General features: G+C 30.4%; 1 protein-coding gene across 1 annotated transcript in view; it reads left to right on the top strand.

Annotated features, from left to right (window-relative positions):
• Window positions 1-12428, top strand: part of LOC150107618 (uncharacterized) — a 66810-nt gene extending 54382 nt beyond the window's left edge. The window contains exons 3-4 of the mRNA XM_090392139.1: window positions 174-339; window positions 12176-12428. Of these exons, the coding sequence (XP_090248265.1) occupies window positions 174-339; window positions 12176-12428 (419 nt within the window). The remainder of the gene's footprint in view (window positions 1-173; window positions 340-12175) is intronic.
• Window positions 12429-20316: the final 7888 nt, after the last annotated feature.

The following is a 20316-nucleotide window of genomic DNA, read 5'->3' as shown; positions in this document are numbered from 1 at the left end:
TATAGTTGTAATTATGTACTGTACAAAAACAATGGGGCTGTCTGGACCTGAATGTTTTTTTTTTTCTGTAAAAATCATGAATTGTTCCACACTTTCCGAAAACTATCAATTTTCTTATTCTTTATGATTTGATATTAATATGTCCTCATTAGCGTGAATTTCTCTGTTTTAAGAGGTCCGTCCAATAACACCTCCAGAGGAATCAAAAAAGAAAGGCAGTGCAGGGAGCACTAGATCTGAGGGATCGCGAATTATTCGGGTATCAAACACTGATCTACTGCATAAACTGTTTGAAGGAATAGACGAAAAGAAGCAGGCACCAGTTGTAAGAAGAGGAAGGTAATTATTTAACTGAAATTATTATTCATTAAAGGAAATCTAAGTAGGATATAAAACTATTTAAAGATTCTTAAAAAAAAAAAACGTGACAGATACTAAAAGGTTTGTGCTGCTTATTTGTTTGCAAGGAAAAAGAACAACAACAACAGAAAATATATCATATTAAATACCGTATAAGAGCATATCATTTTTAAGTCATCAAATAATTTTTATTTAAACGTTTTAACTTGTTGTTAACAGATGGCGCCAACGTAATTTGCTTTGTTCTATATACGGATCACAATACCGGTATGAACACTTTATGAAACAGCGAAAATGGTATTAATACCAGTACTAAAACAAAATAAACATTTTTCTCAATAAATTTTGATAACAATTAGGTACAACAAAGTAAATAAAATACGAATTACTTGAATTCCTGTTTTAAATATTTTTCCTCCCCAATTTTTCAATAGTGTTATTGTTATTAGATCTAACTTTGGTACATGTTTGATTAGCAGCTGAACTATTATCAAATTCAATGCGGGATAATAGTAATGTACTGAGACAGTCTGAAACGAGTTGCAGCTTTACCCTACCCAACCCCCTTATTTCCGCATCTTCAAAAAATCATATTTCCTTTTTAACCATATTTTCTAGGCTTTGTACTTTGGGAAGGAACAGTTAACAGTCTTTCATGAATTGTTAACTCAAGTTTTTCTTTTAATGATTGTATTTCATTACAGTCAGGCAATTTCTTATTTGGGAAAGATTTTGCGGAAACGCTGATGTGCTGTTCTATTTTCGTTTCTTAAGGTTGAATTCTGATCATCATTTTTTGAAGGAGAAAGACATTTTATTAAGCGAAGTATAATTTTCCTTACGGTATGTTTGCTGAGTAGGGAAAATAATTCGCTATCATTTAGTATCCTGCTTCGCAAATACTGAAGAACCGGTGCCAATTTGTAGGTCTCTGTGAAATATAGTTTCAATGTTTTATACAGTTCTCTAGTTATTTCAGAAATTTAAAATAAATTCATCCTTACAGAAAAGTCATTAAACTTTCTGCACGCAATATCTCAACTCATCTTTCATAAATGGAACATTCTTGTCATAAGAGGAGATAAACAATTGTGACTCAGATCATGAGGAACGGTACCTGCTGTTTTTTATATTTTAATGATAATAATGAAGGGCGCCTTCATTATTATCATTTTACTATTCAGATTCTACAAAATTGTAAAATTGAATTTTTGCTTCGTTTATTGTTTGACTTACAGCGTACGTCTGCCACTGCGAAATGTATAATACGTACCAAACAAAGCTGAATTTGTATTTTGCAAATTCAGTAATATTAATGATTTATTGTGGAGAATTTATAACATTTATGTAAATAATCATAAATAATATATATTTAATTAATAACGAAAAACCTGTATTTTTATATCATTTGAATACTGGAAAAAATAACCGTCTAATATTTGGATCTCGGCATTGTAAGCCCTACTTCTATATCAGTAATTTTCAAAATTATCGAACTGTCGAATTGCATTTATGCCGCGGAATCCACAAAGTTCCTCAGCCTACTGAATGGTGTACGCTTGACTTCACATTATACAAGTACAGCATAATCGCTTTCATAATTTATCAAGCTACAAAAGAACTCGCCTTCATGCAATTTATTATAGTTACATTCTCAAACCATGCTCAAACTTATCTTTCTATTATAAGATTCAATGAATCTTATAGTAGAAAACAGATTGGAAATCAATAGCTGACTTTCGGCAGGCCTAGGGCCTACCGAAAGTCAGCTATTGATTTCTAGCAACCCCTGCTGAGAAGTCAAAAGCAGTTCCATACCTACTTCACTTTCCCAATATAGTAGTGTCACGCCTGACGGTGAAAATGGCCCTTTTTATGACAGTCCCGCTCACGAATATGAATAGCCTATAGAACATTTACTATGAATGATGTGCTAATGTAAAATAATCTGCTAATCCTGCTCTAGAGATCAAACATCGAACTTTCTTCAAGACATTTCAGGATGTCAATAATTATACAGGATGGTTGTCTCACACCAGACCATGAAAATCATCTGTCTCTTAAAGACATTCACAAACATCTAGGCCCATGATCTGATTCGAAACCTACACGTTGTTTGTTGATTGGGCGAACGGAAACCTAATCTGACCTCTCAGCCAAGTTGGCATCCTACAGCAGTTCAAGTGGGTCAGATAATGCAACATGGCTCATTTTGCATGCATAATTTAATAATGGGCAGCGTTATCTTTGCAGCATAGCTTTTCGCGCATTTCATGCTGCAGGTGTATATCTGGTGCTGCGTAACACATACTCTTGGTTTGGAGATATTCGAAACTTCTTTTGAAATAATAATAATAATAATATATAAAAAAAACAGGTTGATTGATGGATTTGGCATAAAACTTTTACCGCTCTTCAGAACTAGGAACGATATTTTTAATATCTTTTAATTGTTCACAAAGTTGTGGCTACAGTTATAGGAACGTAATTGCAAACAACTATTGCTTCCTCAGAAATAAAATATTTAAAAATTTTGGTTTGTTAAAGACTGTATATTATTATTATTATTATTATTATTATTATTATTATTATTATTATTATTATTATTATTATTATTATGGGCGTTTATCAAAATGTTCTGGACAATGACATACTGGATTTAAGTGAAATTCAGTAAATGAAATCCATACAGATTTTTTTTTTTTACTATCTCAGTAGTTGATCACATCATTTGTGAAACTATAAAGTAGCAAACAGTGTATAAATTACATACTGCAACAACTCCCTGGCTGATCGGAATGGAATAAGATTTGGGATGTACACATACTTCATAGGTATATTTCGTAATAGCAGGAGAATCACTCAAACTGAAATCCTGCGGTGGCTAGATGAATGGAATTTAGTGAAAGTTGGTGTTCAGAATGTCTACTGAAACTGATCATATCGTTTCAGTTTTGATTTCCTTTGGGTCATTTGTGGTAGCAAAATTAGGCAAAGCAGAAGCGGAGAGTACAAGCAGAAAGCTAGTTATGTTATAAACTGCCCAACTTTTGACACACTCGTCAGATTTTTACAGTAGTATTAATTACCTACATTACATCCAGAGCTCTCTTTGGATAACGTAAGTTTGTGACAAACATCATGATGGTTCTAGCGAAAATGAACTACCAGCGATGGAAAATTCAACTGTGAACAATAACAAATGTAAATAGTTTTAAGAGCACGTCACACATACCGGCCACTAATTAGAAACCTTTGTGCAGTGTATATTCAAAATACTTGGTCAAGTGCGTCAGTAAGATAAAGTGTTCTACGTGTTCTAGGCAATATTTAAAAATGATGCTGGTCAGTAATCCTCCATAGTGTTGATCGCAATGATAAAAACAAAGGCCCTTTCCAGTTGGATAAAGGGCTTATTGTAGGTGCCCGTTTGGCTCGAGCCACGATTCTGAAAACAGTAGAGCTGACTGGTTTCTCAAAATATCAGATATCCTGGGTGTTTAATCATTGAAAAAATAACCCACATTGCTTGTCTAAGAGGCATAACTGTGTTCTAGGACAGTCTGTAAGGAATGAGATTGGCGTCGGAGAAGTCTTGTATGCAGGGCCGACCTTCTCTATAAAGGCACCCGGGTGCAATAAACCTTTTGGGACCCTAAAATATTTTTCAAAGGTAAAAATGAAAGGATTCGAAATAAACGTAGTGTAAAACCTCTTACCTGCAAATGATTTTGGCGCAGTAAAACAAAAAAAAACACATTCGAAATATAACAGGTTAACATAACATTTACTGAACACAAAACAAAAGTATAAAATAATTAAAATAAATAAATATTTAACACAAACAAAAGTAATCTGGCTCACCAACTGGCGCACAAAAACTATTTACAATTAATTATTGTTTAAAGTAATTAAAAAAAAAATAGGTTTACTATTTAGGAGCCTAGTTTTACTAACACGTATATTGCTTAATATGTATTTATTTAAATATGCGATTTTTTTTTTTTTTTGCTATGTCATTAACCATTTCCGAAAAATTACAATTTTTGGCAATTTCCTTTTCGATGCTTAATATAGCAAGTGCATTTAAGCGTTCTTCGCACATACTTGACCGAAGATAATTCTTTATCAATTTTAATTTGCTAAAAGAACGCTCTGCACTTGCTATAGTAACTGGTAACGTAAAGAAAATTTTCAATACAGTTAGTACATTTGGAAATAGTTCATTATAACTATTTTTTTTAAAATATATATTGCAATATGTCTTGCGCGTTATTTACATTTTTTTTGTCCAAGATCAATTCTCGTAACAAATTAATTTCCTGATTAAGTCTTCGTTTACATCTTTACTATAATATTTTACAAAATCCCTTGAGCGGTTTTCTAGTTCATTTTTTTCTAATGTTTTTATATCAGTGATTAATTTAAAATAAGAAATAACATTGGTATATTTTTAAATCTCTCATCTATTTGTACAATAACAGTATCAATCACAACGTTGAAAAAGCGACATCTAAATTCCTCTACCGGGTTTAGTAAAACTTCATCCTCTGCTAGTTCAGAAAATAATATTTTTCTTTTTCGAATTCTTTTTTCAGGGAAGTCTTCGGAAATATTCAAGTTTCGTGCTATCATTTTTGCGTCGTCTAAAAATGTGTTAAATTTTGATCTTAAATTTTGGATTTCATTTTTAATTTTATTCACTAAATTAAAAGCAGAGTCAAGAACAATTGTTTTTGCTTGAAATAGTTTGTTGATACTATTAATTTTTGACAATATTGTAAACCACACCGATAAGCTTAAAATAAATGGCATTTCTTGTAATGAATCTAGTAGACTTTTAGCTTCGGATACTGCTGTGTTATCGTTAATTGCACCAATAAATTCTTCTAAGGCTTTATAAGTTTGTTCAAACTGTGTATACACTGCTTTGACTGCGTCTATTTTGGCTTCCCATCGAGTATCACATAATGATTTAACAGTAATATTTAAATGCTTTTGTATAATTTTCCACCTTTTTGTAGATGCAGAAAATACACAGTATAAACGTTGCAATATTCCGAAAAATGTTTTACAATATATACTACTGGAAGCAGCATCACAAATTATCAAATTAAAAGAATGTGTTAAGCAAGGTACATAAATTGCATGAGGGTTTAAACTAATTATTCTAGATTGTACGCCTTTATATGTTCCCTTCATATTGCTACCGTTATCGTATGCTTGCCCTCTACAATTCATAATATCTAAATCAAGCTCACCTATTCTTTTTAAAAGCGAATTTGCTAGTTCCTCACCAGTCATATCAGTGACTTCAATAAATCCCATAAATGACTCATTTATAATTAATTTTTTGTCTTCAAAATTTACATATCTAATAATTGTTAAAGTTTGTTCCTTGTGAGAAATATCAGGAGTAAGTACAATCCATTTGGATACTGTAATATATGGATGCTTTTATATCGTCTTTAATTTTATTAAGGACTTCATTACCTAATGCAGCAAAAATTTCCTCTTGGAATTATGCGCCAAATGATGCACAATTATTTTTTTTTCGTATTTTTAATTCTGTTTACACGATCCATTAGCACAGGATCATATTTACTTAATAATTCTATTAAACTTAAAAAATTTCCATTATTCGGTATTCCTATTGTTTCATGGGATCCTCGAAATGACAGATTATTACTTGCTAAAAATAGAATTACATCTACAATTCTTTGGAATAGTAATTTTAGACGTTCCGTTTCTTTATTTATATTAATTTGATTTGTTCTGTCAACAGTCGAACATAAATTAAGCCTTTTTAGTAATTCTTGCCAAGCAATAAAAGAATTAAAGTGACCAACAGAAAGCTCATGATCTCGAATTACAGATGACAGTTTTCTCCATTTATTAAAACCATATATAAATCGTGTTGATTGATCTTTTCCTCTTCTTTTGGAAAATAATACACAACAAAAGCAAATTACTGAGTCTCGAGCTTTTGAGTAAACTAACCAGCTGCGAAGCTGAGTTTCACCATTTGGCATTTTTTTTTAAAATAGTACGATGTAGAAAATGATCTACCTTCAACATTCTTAACGTCTTGATGATGTTGTTTAGGTCCGGTTTTAACACAAAATAATCTAAATTTATCAGTTATAATATTTGGCCTCAAACCTGGATCATTTATATTCGCTTCATCACCATCGTTATTATTGTTTTCATCGTTATTTGCTGTATCCAAAACGTTTGTATAATCAGACGCGTCTTTTTCGACGAATCCCAGTTTCTGCATTTTCGTTGAAAAGTTGTGTAGCTTGTTTGGAGTTTTCTTCTTCAGTTGAAGTTTGAATCGCAATTGCTGAAGTCGTAGCAGTTTCTCGTTGTCAGATTTATTTTGTAGCCATGAAAACAAATCTACTTGTGACTTTTTGAGATTTTGATTTTCTTCTTTTTTCTTTTCTGCTGATTTCCTTTTTTGACACCCAGAGGGATACTTTCTTGGCATGGACATTATGGGTTAGGCTTTGCCTGCCGAATAAATAAATAATATTAAATATTTTCATTCAATGAATTAACAAAAAGTTAAATATGTACATACGTTTTACAATATTACAAAATTTTAGAAACACTCAAGGAATGTTATTGAAATTAAGGGGATATTAAATCCCACATTGTTTTAAAACCGAATAAGAAACTCAAAGATCGGAATCAGAGAGTTTCATGCCGAATATAGTAAACTATAAAAGTATTGGCGATTACTAGAGTGAGCTAATGCAAGTAGTCCTAGTACGTAGTATAATCTCGGGCAACTCGTTGCAAAGGTGGTAAAGTTCTGATCTTTATTCTTGGTATTTTCCATAAAGTAAAAACACATTTCCTAGGAAATATATTTAAGTAACTCAAGGAATGTTTTTATTTTTTTTTTGTTTACTTCAGTACATCGGTTTCACCCTTATCTATCACTATTAACTAGGTTGAAATTAACGTAGTTGAGATCTAATCACGTGCAGACACCACTTCATAATCCTGAATATTGATAATACATTTCACATAGCTAGCTTTAAAAATAACTTATCGTATTTATTGTATTTACTGGAATATCGTATTTACTGTAATAATGTTCTTCATAGCTCTCTGCAAACTAGACATGGCCAAGGGAAGTGAGGTGAGGTGGCCAAAAGAATAATAACTGCCCACAACAAAAGAAAGACACAGTACCTTGTGGGGTTTCTGTACACAGCTTCACCGGTTTCAGCTATCACAGGTGGGGTAGGACCTGAGAACCCGAGCGGCGAAGGCTTACAGCGAGGCGGTGCAGTTCCTTGTGAGCTGCATCACTCGGGCCAGATCCTTCCTCCACCTCTAAGTTTAACTTTCAATTTTTGCTTTTCTGTGTACTTTTTTTGTTTTTGTTTTGTTACATGTTTCCTTTTTAGGATTTTTCCTTTTTGTAAAGTGAAAAATCAACGACCGTTTTAGAAACGCCCCTGGGGGGCAAACAGCTAAAACAGGTCAACTGAGGCCTCTTTAACCTACCCTACCACTATGCACTCTATCTTTATTTCCTCTCCTACTATCTGCTGACTCTCAGCCTATCTTTCTCTACAGGCCGATGATGAAGATTTGTTGAACTCACAAATTATTATTATTACTGTAATATTTACTGGAATATAACTGGTCCTCGCGTATAACTCGCACCCCTGATTTTACTTGGCGAAAAAAAGAAATTGAAAAGTTTCGTGTAACCTCGTTATAGAAAAAAAAAAAAAGTTTAATCGCGTTCACCTCATGGCAATAGTGACTCGCTTTCCGTGGCAAAGCAAACCACGCGCCTTCCATACTAGCTAATACATCTGCAGACGCCAGTAAAAGCAGGTCGTTTTATTTTATCACTGAATAAGGTACAAACATTTGCAGTCTGTGTAATATATTTCTCAACAAATAGTGCAATTAGAGCCAGCTGGGATAAAAGCACTAACTAATGAATCGCATGTCCCTTCCCCCCAAAACTATGCTATTTAGCCACAAGCAAAACCATATGTTGCACTGGCAAACACTAAAAACTAGATGTGTGGGAGTCTGTCCCTCCAGCTCAAATGCAGAGCAACAATAAAAATCAACAAAAAGCGTTAAAATTCGTAAACGTGTTAAAGCTAGGAAATATATAGTGAATATTGTTATGGCCTTTCAGATATTGAATTTGGTTGAAGAGAATTAGCATTTCAATTCAAAAATTGTCTGCTGACTTTATCTTTGACTCTCGCGATCTTTTGTTAATACCGCACCAATCATATGCACATATCTTTACTGGCCTAGTACGATGGCTGTCTGTTCATTAGTCATTAGTGAAGGATTCTTCATTAAGTATCTCAAGTCTTGTAAATTACTGCTAATTTTTGCTTGAAATAATGGGAAAGCAGATGGTGCTATTTGGGTAGGATGCACACAAGGAAACTGCTCTCTAGGCAAGAAATAGCAATTGCAATATATGCGGGGATTTTACGAAAAAAACTGAAAATTTTAGTTTCCGAAAATCAACGTAAAGGAAATTTGCTTTTATATCTAATAAGTAAAACATATTAATTGACAATAAATACTTCCAATCCATATTTTAATGACTTACGATTTAATAAAATCCAAATACACTTTAGAAAACTTTAGAAAACTGGGCAAAACTTGTACATCAGTATATCGCAGAGATATATCGATGGCTTGGAAACAGGATGTTTGTTTCTAATTTTCTTATTACTTATTATTATGAAACAGTTTGTAGAGTGTAATTAATTATTGCATTTTTAGTTGGTATAGCTGTACTTAATAAAATTGTATTATATTAAGTTAAAATATGTGTCAGCGAAGATGTTTGAAATGTATTTTTTTATTTAATTATTTTTAAGATGAGCCCTGGGTTGCGTGCTGGAAAAAAAAAAAAAAAAACGTCATTGGTGTGCCACGTTTGGCAGGCATGTTAAGGGTTGTCCACCTCTGCTCTAGGAGTGGACAACCCTTAACATGCTAACCATATATAAAGAATATAATAAATATTTTTTCAACGGTTTCAATAACGAGCCAAATGATATAAATGTGTAACAGATTAGAAAAAAACTAATGATCAATCAGGCAGGCATTTTAGGGTAAAAATGAAATCGTGTTTGTTAATTTTTATACACTGCATAAAAGCATCAAAAGGATTAAGCCAAAACCCTAATATAATAGAGAAACACAGAGATATTATTATTACCGGGGGTCCTAAAATCCTTTCGATGAAATCCCTTTACTTATAAGCAAAATTAGAAGACAAAAAAATTAAAAATACGTTTCCACAAATGTGTACCAACTGTGCCCACTCGATCGTGGGGCCCGGATGCATTGCATCCATCGCACCCCCCAGATGGCCGGCCCTGCTTGTAGCAATTGGCCGAAGCATTTAATGAAGGCTGTTCCCAACCATATCTCACCGAATTATGCGCACGGAATTGAAGAGGATCGGTATTAGCAGTCGTACGTAATATAAAGTTTCTAATTCAGTGGCCGGTATGTGTATTTGAGTTGCGTATTTGGCCATTATGAGTATGTTGAATTCCAGTCCCTTTCACTCTTGGTTTAAGGCTGACTGACGAATATTTTTTTTACTCCGCTATAATAGGAGTTTTCATAGTAAAATTAAGCAAAACAAACAAGCAATAATAAAATGATTCATTATAAGAATGCAATTACAAATTATATCCTTTAAAAATTATTCTTCGCAGTCATTTCCTTAGGAATTAGTTGAGCGGTACTGAGTCTTGAATGTTTAAGGGGGAAAAAAAAGATAGAATTTTCGATGCGAGAATATTGAAAGGTTGCAACAGCTTGAAAGACTATAAAGTCTTTCAAGCTGTTTTATGTTAGGGCAAAAAAAAAAACTCTGGCGATATTTATTCCGGCTTTGGCGATTAGCTAATTTGCATAGGACTTTAGAAATCGTAAAATAGAAAGCGTGCGCGCTGTTAGCATAGTGGCTATGCGATTCGCAACCCTATGTGGGGAAGGAGTGTCCTAGGTTCGATTCCCGTCGATGATGTGAGGAGCTTAAGGATCTTCATTAGCCATAGCCAAATTATCCGGTCTTGGGCAGCTGGGTTTCCCCCACCCTCCAGTTTATCTGGAGTTTTTCATCCCGCAAGCAGGTAAACCGTCCCCGTGAACACACACACACAGATACAGTAATGAATATCGCCCTTAGGGGATGCAGCAGAGGAGTGGTGAACCGACTGCATTAATAGGACAATAACCCCCCTCATTAGGAAGGGACTCAACCCGTCCTAGACGGTTGAGAAGGATAGGATAAAATAGAAAGCATGATACATAGTGTCATGTAATAAGAGAGAGGCAATTTGTTGATTTTGGTTTTGAATAGCTATTATAGATCATAGGGAGCATTTGGCGAGGAATGCATTTCCAGGCAACAGAGGAAAATGGAATGAGAGAGAGTATGACTCAGTAAAAGAGGGATTATTGATTACTGAATATATGTTATGGATAACAAACATGAAGAATTTTAAGCAAAGTTTTGGGGGAGTTATTTAAATGTGGGAATAATATTCGAAGTTTGGGAGGATTTAACATTTCGTATACAATTAGCAGTGAGCAGGCAAGAAGTAAATAATTCATGAGCGGAAAAGGACGGTGATGTGAATGAGCCAAGAATGGTTAGAAATAAATGTCAGCATGTTAAGGAAAATCTGATATTGTTTGAGGATTTGAATGCTACTGCGAGTAAAAGGTCAACTGAATCTTTTTTTTTTTTTTTTTTTTGAGAGCGATGGATGGAGAGATAGAGGGGGGGGGCGGTTGTTTCCCAATTCATCTACCACTTAAAAACATTTTCAAAAATCCATGTCAACAGTGGGATTCGAGCTCATATATTGTAGGTCAGAAGAGAGACATCTCCTCTCTTCAACCTGCAAGGTTGAAGAGAGGAGATGTCTCTCTTCAACCTTGCAGAGGTTGAAGAGAGATGTCTTTCACAGAATTATGAGGAGAAAAAAAGAGGAGATGTCTTTCACAGAATTATAACATGATATTGAAGAATCGGCATACAAACAAACAAACAAAATGGAAAACTAACCAATTAAGATATGCAGGAAGAACGACTTTTTAAAAAAAAAAAAAAAACTGCATATATATATATATATATATATATATATATATATATATATATATATATATATATATATATATATATATATATATATATATATATATATATATATATATATATATATATATATATATATATATATATATATATGCAGTAATTCGAATATATGTGCAAATGTTATCGAATATTCAGCTGTTACTATCAAACAACCAATAAAAGGTACCGCTGATGGAAAATTATTCTTACTGCAAAATTAATTTATAAAACTATATATATATATATATATATATATATATATATATATATATATATATATATATATATATATATATATATATATATATATATATATATATATATATCTTGGAATTCCTAAAATAGTTAAATAAATAACAAATAAAATAAATAAATAGAAAAATATAGCGATACGTAAAAATAACGCCAACAGTTTGGGAAAATAAATATAGCATAGTAGCATTCACAATTTCACAACAAATATCGTAAAATATATCAGATTCTCTCCTTAAAAGATAATACGTTTCGATATAGAAGTCATTTTTATAAATAATACGTATTAATGTCAATGGCTGTTATTATATGCAATCGTTTACATTGAACTTAACAAATAATCATAGAAATATTAATGTATTTATTGAATTTTTTTTTTTTTTTTTTTTTTAACAGACCAAAGAAACCGCCGTCCAATTTACTGCGTAGAGCCCTCCGAGGAGAGGACCCATGTTTAGTGAGTACTGCTACGGAAGGTATTCTTCCGATGCTAGTTGATCGGGCAGGAAGCGGCAGTGGGAAAGGGGGACAGCAACCAACTTTGACCCTTGTTTCTATTCGTGACGGAGACAAAACGGTGACTCTGCCTGCACTCAGTGTTGAAAACAATTATTCGCAGATGCTTTCTGAGCTCGTAGTCAGGTTATGACAGAATAGTGAAAAATGTGGAATTTTCGTCATTTGTGGCAATCTTTAAAGAAAAAAAAAACATCGCATCTCAGTAGCTGGTGCGATCTTCAAAACACAAATCGGAAAGAGAAAAAAAATATTTTTTTCCCTTCCGATTTCATCAGAAATTTCTCTCCTAATATGTTTTCTCTCCTAATATGTATATATTAGGAGAGAAATTTCTGATGAAATCGGAAGGGGAAAAAATATTTTTTTTCTCTTTCCGATAGGCTGCGATATTTCATCAGAAATTTCTCTCCTAATATATACATATTAGGAGAGAAATTTCTGATGAAATATCGCAGCCTACTGACCGGAGGATAAACTTTTAATGTGAAGTCGTTTTTCTGATGTTATAACTTCTTTAATACTTCAATTCAACCACACATTCTGATGAAAATATATTTAATGAGATTTATGTGCAAACATTTATTAAACATTTCACATGGTTAAATAGGATACGTGATGCTCATTATCTTCTTGTATGCAAAAACTTAGTATACAGAGTTAGTATATAAAATTAATCATGTAATTAATTTTATCAAGTAATTAGTTCATAAACTCTCGTTATATCTTTAAAAAATATACTAATTTATTAAATGTTAGTCTAGATAATATAAATATTTATGCTATATAATTATATATCATATTAAATAATATATTATTTAATATCATATTATAGAATATAGTGTTTAATATAATAATAATAATTTATTAATATGTTATTAAAATCATTCTATTATTTAGTAATAAAAAGTATTATGGGCATATAAGTTGGATTAGTAATTTCAAGAAATTAGTTTGTGAATTTATTAATTATAGCAAATAAATTAGAAAGATAATAATTAAGTTGTAATAAAAATTAGTATTTAAATTTGAATCTAATAAAAAAAGTTTCTTAATATTTTTAATATAATTACTCGTAAACTTATACACCTTTATTTTTATTTCAGAAGTTTCTTTTTTAATAAAATACTTGTCTGGTGGAAATAGTTTGTTTCGTCTTATCGAGTCTACATCCAACTTTTCACCAGTTTTTTTATTGGCTGTGTAAATACAATAATTCTGTCATATTTATTTATCGATGTCGTTTCCTATCATGATTGTTATGCTGTTTATAATAAAAGCCGAAGTTAATTCAACTACAAATATTTCTGCCCTGTATTCTGTTAAATGTTGATGTTCTACGTACTGTATATATCCCTTTTCGTCGAATCAAAAGCCTAATCTCGATATTTTTTCTGATAACAATATGTGCGTGTTTGTTTTTCCGTTAAGTTGGTAATTTTTTTTATTAAAATGCAAATATAAATAAATTATCATTGTCTTAAATGGAAGGAGGAAAATTCTTATTCCTCATCTTGAATCTGTGTAATAGCTTAATAGTTTTTTCTTTTTTGTCATTATGATAAATATCATAGCTAAATATGCCCAAACAACAGTAGCATATAGCAATATGTTTGAGTATAGCGACAGACCATCTTTGTTGTGCAGTTTTATACTCTTTTTATTACACTAATATTAAACACCTATTTTCCTTTAGGACATTCCTTATACCTTTCTTATCTAATATAATCTTGCTAAGGGGGATTTTGTACCTATCTATACTCTACTTAATGAGAGAATAATTAGTTTAGGTGATTAATAGTTCAGAGAAACAGACCTACCTTTATCTCATGCATAGGAGATTAAAAAGGAAACGGTCTTCGAATAACTATGGAAAGTGCTTGAATTTTTTATGTGCTGTAATTACATATAAGCTAACATAGCCTCTCTGAATGTAGCACGAAATATTTATAATTTTTCATTTTTTTATCTATTAATCAATTAATTTATATTACTCACTCATAAAATCTATTGTTCAATATGTTATTTCGAATTTTATAAATAATACTTAAGTGGTAGTTATGCTTAAAGCAACTTTTGTCGAAATTAATTTATTTTAGTATTTAAAATATACGTTTTCTATTTTCAGTTATTTATGCAACTGGAAATAGCAAATAAGTGAACAAAGTTTATTTATTTATTTATTTTCTCATTTATTCAATTGCAAGCTATTTTATTTAAATGAGTTCTATTCAGTTAATTGAAATGGAAAATGAAAAAAAAAAAAAGGTAACTGCGTAGTTCTTATTCACCATTGTTTTTAAATTGCCACATAGTAGTTATTTTAGAATTGAAATTTTATTTCATTGAACTAATGCACTTGGTATAATCAAACGAAGATTTAATGTTCTTGTAGCTGTTTCTTATTTATTTATACTAAATGGAGAAAATAGTAAACCGAATTTATTTATTTTACATGATATCCTAAGTGTTTCTACTAGGATGTTTGTTGTTAGGAAGCAATGAAGACATTAATGCAATCGCTCAAAGCAAATCCATCCCTAGCAGAGAATTAACTGACTACTATGTTAAAAATGAATAATTACATTATAAAAACTAATATAGTTTAACTTTATGATGAGGTGCATGATATAAATGAAATATTGTTCCTATTTGATAAACACTGAAAATATGTTTATAAAGATCATTTCGACGAGTGCTTAACCTAAAGTTATTTATTTTAAAAATAATGAAAAATTCCATATATCGCCAAGAATAACGAAGTACCCAATAAGACTCTTTTATTATTTATTTATTTTGGTTTTATTAACGATTCCCAATAGGCCTATCATTTTTCGATAAAATTCTCATGTTTTTTTTTATTATTATTATCATTCTCTTCTGTTGTTAAGGATCAATTTACAAAACAGCGATATTATTTTATTTAAATAGTTAAATATTTAGATATTTAATATTTTTATTTAAATATTTCAATTAAATATTTAGGTTATAAAAGATAAAATAAACACTCAAAATAAAAATGGAATAAATTCAATAATTAAATATGATATATTTATATTTCATTTATATATTCAACTTTTTTTTATATTTATTTAATATGTTGCATAAAACTATATATAAACTATTTTTTTATTATATAAACCAAGAACATTATTAATCTGTGTATATATATATATATATATTATTCTGTCAGAGAAAGGTTTACTATCATTGGTCTGTCTATATCTATATCTATAATGATCGTTTGCTATATCTTTAATTTACAGCACAGAAAATGGTTGGGTTTCTCGATTTTTTTTATTTATTTAGTTTTTTAATTTAGTTATATATTTCAAATATTTTATTTAGTTATATATTTTAAATATTTTTTATTTACTTATATATTTTAAATATTTTTTTATTTACTTATATATTTTAAATGACTCAATTAAAATAGCAGGAAGCACTTCGTTATTCACAGCGAATTTAGAACTTTGAATTTGGCGCTACAAGTTCATAGGTGATGAAACGTGAAGCAGAATTCGCAGTTCTAAGCAAAAATACAATGGCGATTGTTGCAAGCGCATATTTTGGAGGTCTAAAGATTTTTAAGATATCGATTATGTTATAGAATTATTATTATTATTATTTCGTGACTTTAGCCAGTGAGTGAGTGTCAAATATTGAAAATGTCCTTCATTGCTATAAAGAGGAAAGCAAACATTCAAAAGTTACTAGACAGGAAAAAAGTTTATTGTTTTTATTTATAAATATATATATAATTATTCAATATTTTATTATATATTTTTTCGTACATAAAATTTTCAGTTGAAACACTTGATTGTATTTAATTTTATAAGATATATATACATATCCTTCAATGTAGTATGAAACGAAAGTCAGATGGAGTTGAATTAGTAGTTATGTGGGTTCACACTGTGTTATTGAGTTGAATGCTTTCTCATCTAAATAAACAGTCATGCCTAAGAGCAATTTAACTTTGTCCACCGTTTCCTGACAACCATTCGCAAAACTTTACTTTTGCTATTGCATCCAATCACTTCAACACAAAATATCTGATTTAGTTGTTTGTAGAGCACATTGCATTACAGATTGCGTAAATTGCTTTTGAAAATAAAAACTGCTTTGTGTTGCTTAGTCTAGTAACTTCCCCCCCCCATTATGTTTTCATAGTTTGCATTATGGCTATAATTTCGATTTTGTCTTTGTCACTAGTGCCATCTGTTATTCGTGTGTAACACTAATTAGGAACACATTACAATTTTTCTTTTCTTCTTTTTGGGCATCCTGTTATGACATGCATCTGCCTGAATTATCAGAATGTATCTCTATGATTTGTCTGAGGCTGAAAAAAAATCATTCGTTTTAAAAGTTCTCAACGAATTGCTTCTCAATATGCCATTCACTAAACGATTTGTATGTGTCATTGTATTTGTCATGTATATAAAATCTTCAATGTCAGTTAATTTCAATGTTTCCTGATGTCAAATAATTATACAGAATATAGTTACATTGCTTTTCAAAGGAAAGGCTGTGATATATATCGATACTGTAATATATTAATCGTCAAATTAATACTTGATATTGTTATTATGTTAAAAATCATATCCTCACACGTGTTTTTATTATTGCAGCTATTACATATTGAGTACATTGTTTGCACTTAATTAACAGAGCTCTAATAAAAGTTTGTCATCATGAATTTTTGAATTTTTCTATGGATAATTATTATTGTGTCTTAAGAGCATAAAACATAACAATCAAGCAAAATCAGGACCAATGAACACAATCAGAATGTCTTTTTTTTTTTTTTTTTTTTTTTTTTTTTTTTTACAGAGGGGAGAGATAAGAAGAAAAGTAAATTTGGAGAGACAGTACATTTGTATTATAGACTTCGTGATATATACAAAAACAAAATATTTACCTCCCTTCTCTGATTACGTTGATGATGCTTATGTAAAGAGTAAACAATGAGTAACGTGTTGGGTAATATAGAGTGACCACCTGCGATGAGGCCTAGAACTCCATGACATGTCACGTAATAATAATAATAATAATAATAATAATAATAATAATAATAATAATAATAAAATTATAATAGCAAATGACGGGAATTCGTTAAAAAAAGTGCGCAAATTCTGTGTACAGTGATGTCCATGTACATCGGTATGCTTTATTATAGAAACAAACCTTACATCGAAATATGAAACAGTTTAATGCGATTCTTTAAAACAGTATACACAAAAGCAACAATAATTTTTCACATTACTAACATATCCAAATTACTTTCCGATTCGACAGATGTCACAACTTCCCAAATACTGTCTACTACTGTTGTTACTCCAAACGTATAAATGTCCTCATGAATAAAATGCATTTCTGTCTAATTTTAGGAACATTAAACACTATACAAAACACATGGTTTTTAAACTTCGTTTTTATATTGAAAATAAAATAATAAAAAAATGTTGTACATCCCCAAAAGACTAGTGTTCTAATAGCATAACTGCCTGACAATAATATTGAGAGGTCTATTTAAGCCTATGTTATATTACATGCGTCGCATATATTTCCTACAGATGACTGGAATAAATCTATACAGTGATTCGATGAACGTTAAATATTATGTAATTATTTACAAATCTTTTCAGGAACAATTACCAAATAACTGAGAATGAAACTGCAAGCGCCACGAAAATTTTTCTTTGCTTAATCACAGAGAATTTCAATGAACTGTTTGCGCATGCGTTATACTTGTATGAGTCATAACTGTTCCGTTGCTAGGTTTCAAAGCAAAAATTCTGCAGTTTAGGTAGTATGCCTCCTTTGGTGTAATTATATATATATATATATATATATATATATATATATATATATATATATATATATATATTTATATATATCATGCAACTTTTTCATTTGCATTTTGACATTTGGTATTAAGTTGCGTTGAAAGTTAAATGACAATAGTTCTGTAATCATTATTTTTAAATTATTAATAAATTTACTTAATTGTAAATTACCGTATATAAATATATCCTTTTCAGTTTAAAGTAAATTATAATTACATCAGTTTTTCTCTAGTAAAACTAGTTTGTTTTAAAACTTGGTCGAATTTTCATTTATTTAAAAGTTAAATTGATATTTGACATCGATATTTAAACGTTAATCACGATTTTAAATGATATAAGAAATTTGTAATATAGTGCAAGTTAACTTTGTTCCAGTATTTTATTTTATTTATTTATTTATATATTTTTTTTGATCGTGGTTCATGCATGTCAGATAATCAGTCATTAGAGTTCATTTCATTTATCATTAATCTTGCTATTTTTATTAATAGTTTTACCTTTATTATTTTCGTTTAATTAATTTATTTATGTTTTTGAAATTCAAATAGCATTTTTAAAATTTTATTCTGCAAGAATAAAATTTTTAAAATGCTATTTGAATTTCAAAAAGAAAGTACCGGAATGTGGCGCCATCTAGGTTCAGTATGTAAAACCACATTCATTGTTTATTTGTAAGGAAAATTTTAATTATACTTTCTTTTAGTATATTTCTTTTAAATATACTTGATCGTTTTGCATTAAAAATCCTTATAATTTGATTTTTGTTTGTAATTCTTATTTTTATATAAGTGAACAGCAATTATGTAAACATACGAAACTTCGGCAGTTTCATTTCGCTTAAAATTAAAATGAGTATTCTGTGTAAATCATTTTATTCCATATTAACAGAGATCATCGACTTTAAAAACTCAGATATTTGCAAGCATAAAACAAATTATTAAAGTATAAAAGATCGCCATGCAAAAAAAAAATTATTTTTAGATTCAAATATCTACTATTGTATTATCCAAATACCACCGATCTGCACTTCATTTATTTTGCAATATGAAGCTAAAATGAATTTTGTAGACATCGTCGACTCTATAAATTTTTTAAAAAAAAATATCGTATATTGCATTGTATTATAATTACAACTTAATACAAAAGATTATTTGCATCGCAAACATCACCAGAAAAACATTTTTCCCTGAGTGCTGTTTCACCGGAATGGTCGCTCGTCAGAACATAGGAATAAATTTAATCTGAGAAGAATTTTTCGCAATTAAGTTATAGGTTTAATTATATCTGAGCTAAATTCAATCATCACTTAGGATATACCACGTTAAAATGAATGCAAGTATTAATATCTGTAGTGATACATAATAAAACCATTTTCCCTCTTTACTTTTGAAAGTAATTCAGTTATGGGAATCATGACTGTGGCTGACGATTCCATTTTAATTTACTTAAATTAACATTTTAATTTAACCGTAAAAGTGAATTAAACAAGAAAACACTTTATATTAGGAACTCTTCAATTTTCCTTAAAACTTTCTGGAATATTTAAAGAAATCCCAAAACACCATTTTTTATATGGAATAATATTAAAGTAGTTGATTGATGGTTGTGCTGCCATCTAGTGATAACTTTGAGATATGATACCATTAATCTGTTTTTCAAACAACAGATATACTAATTAGGTTAGTATATCTTTCAAGTACACACATAGTTCGTATTTAGCTAAATAGCTTAAAGAGACATTCGCGGAAATAATACCTTAAAAAAAAAAAGTCTATAATACAAATGGTCCAAGAAAAATCAAATGGCTTTTTTTTTGTACTTCCCGAAATGGTCCAAGAAAAATCAAATGGCTTTTTTTTTGTACTTCCCGAAATGGTCCAAGAAAAATCAAATGGCTTTTTTTTTGTACTTCCCGAAATGGTCCTTTGACTTATTTACATATCAATTATATATTTATGCTGGGAAAAGACCGGCGTTACTGTAATTGTCTGGATATCTCTTTGGGGCCGATGGCGTTTAGTATCAGGTGTCTTTGGAAGCTGAGGAGTTGTTCGACCACTTGAAGTCCTGTTAATTTCTTCCTGGAATTTCAATCCAAGAGCCCTACTTAGCGAACCCTGGAGAAGTAAGAGAGATAAGCATAAATCAAAGCGATATGCAACAACAAAA

Source organism: Typopeltis vanoorti, chromosome 4 (genome assembly GCF_054136105.1).
Source record: "Typopeltis vanoorti isolate ZY-2024b chromosome 4, IOZ_Tvanoo_1.0, whole genome shotgun sequence".
Taxonomy (NCBI): domain Eukaryota; kingdom Metazoa; phylum Arthropoda; class Arachnida; order Uropygi; family Thelyphonidae; genus Typopeltis; species Typopeltis vanoorti.
The sequence above is the reverse complement of the archived record's forward strand: the minus strand, read 5'-3'. Positions and strand labels throughout refer to the sequence as shown.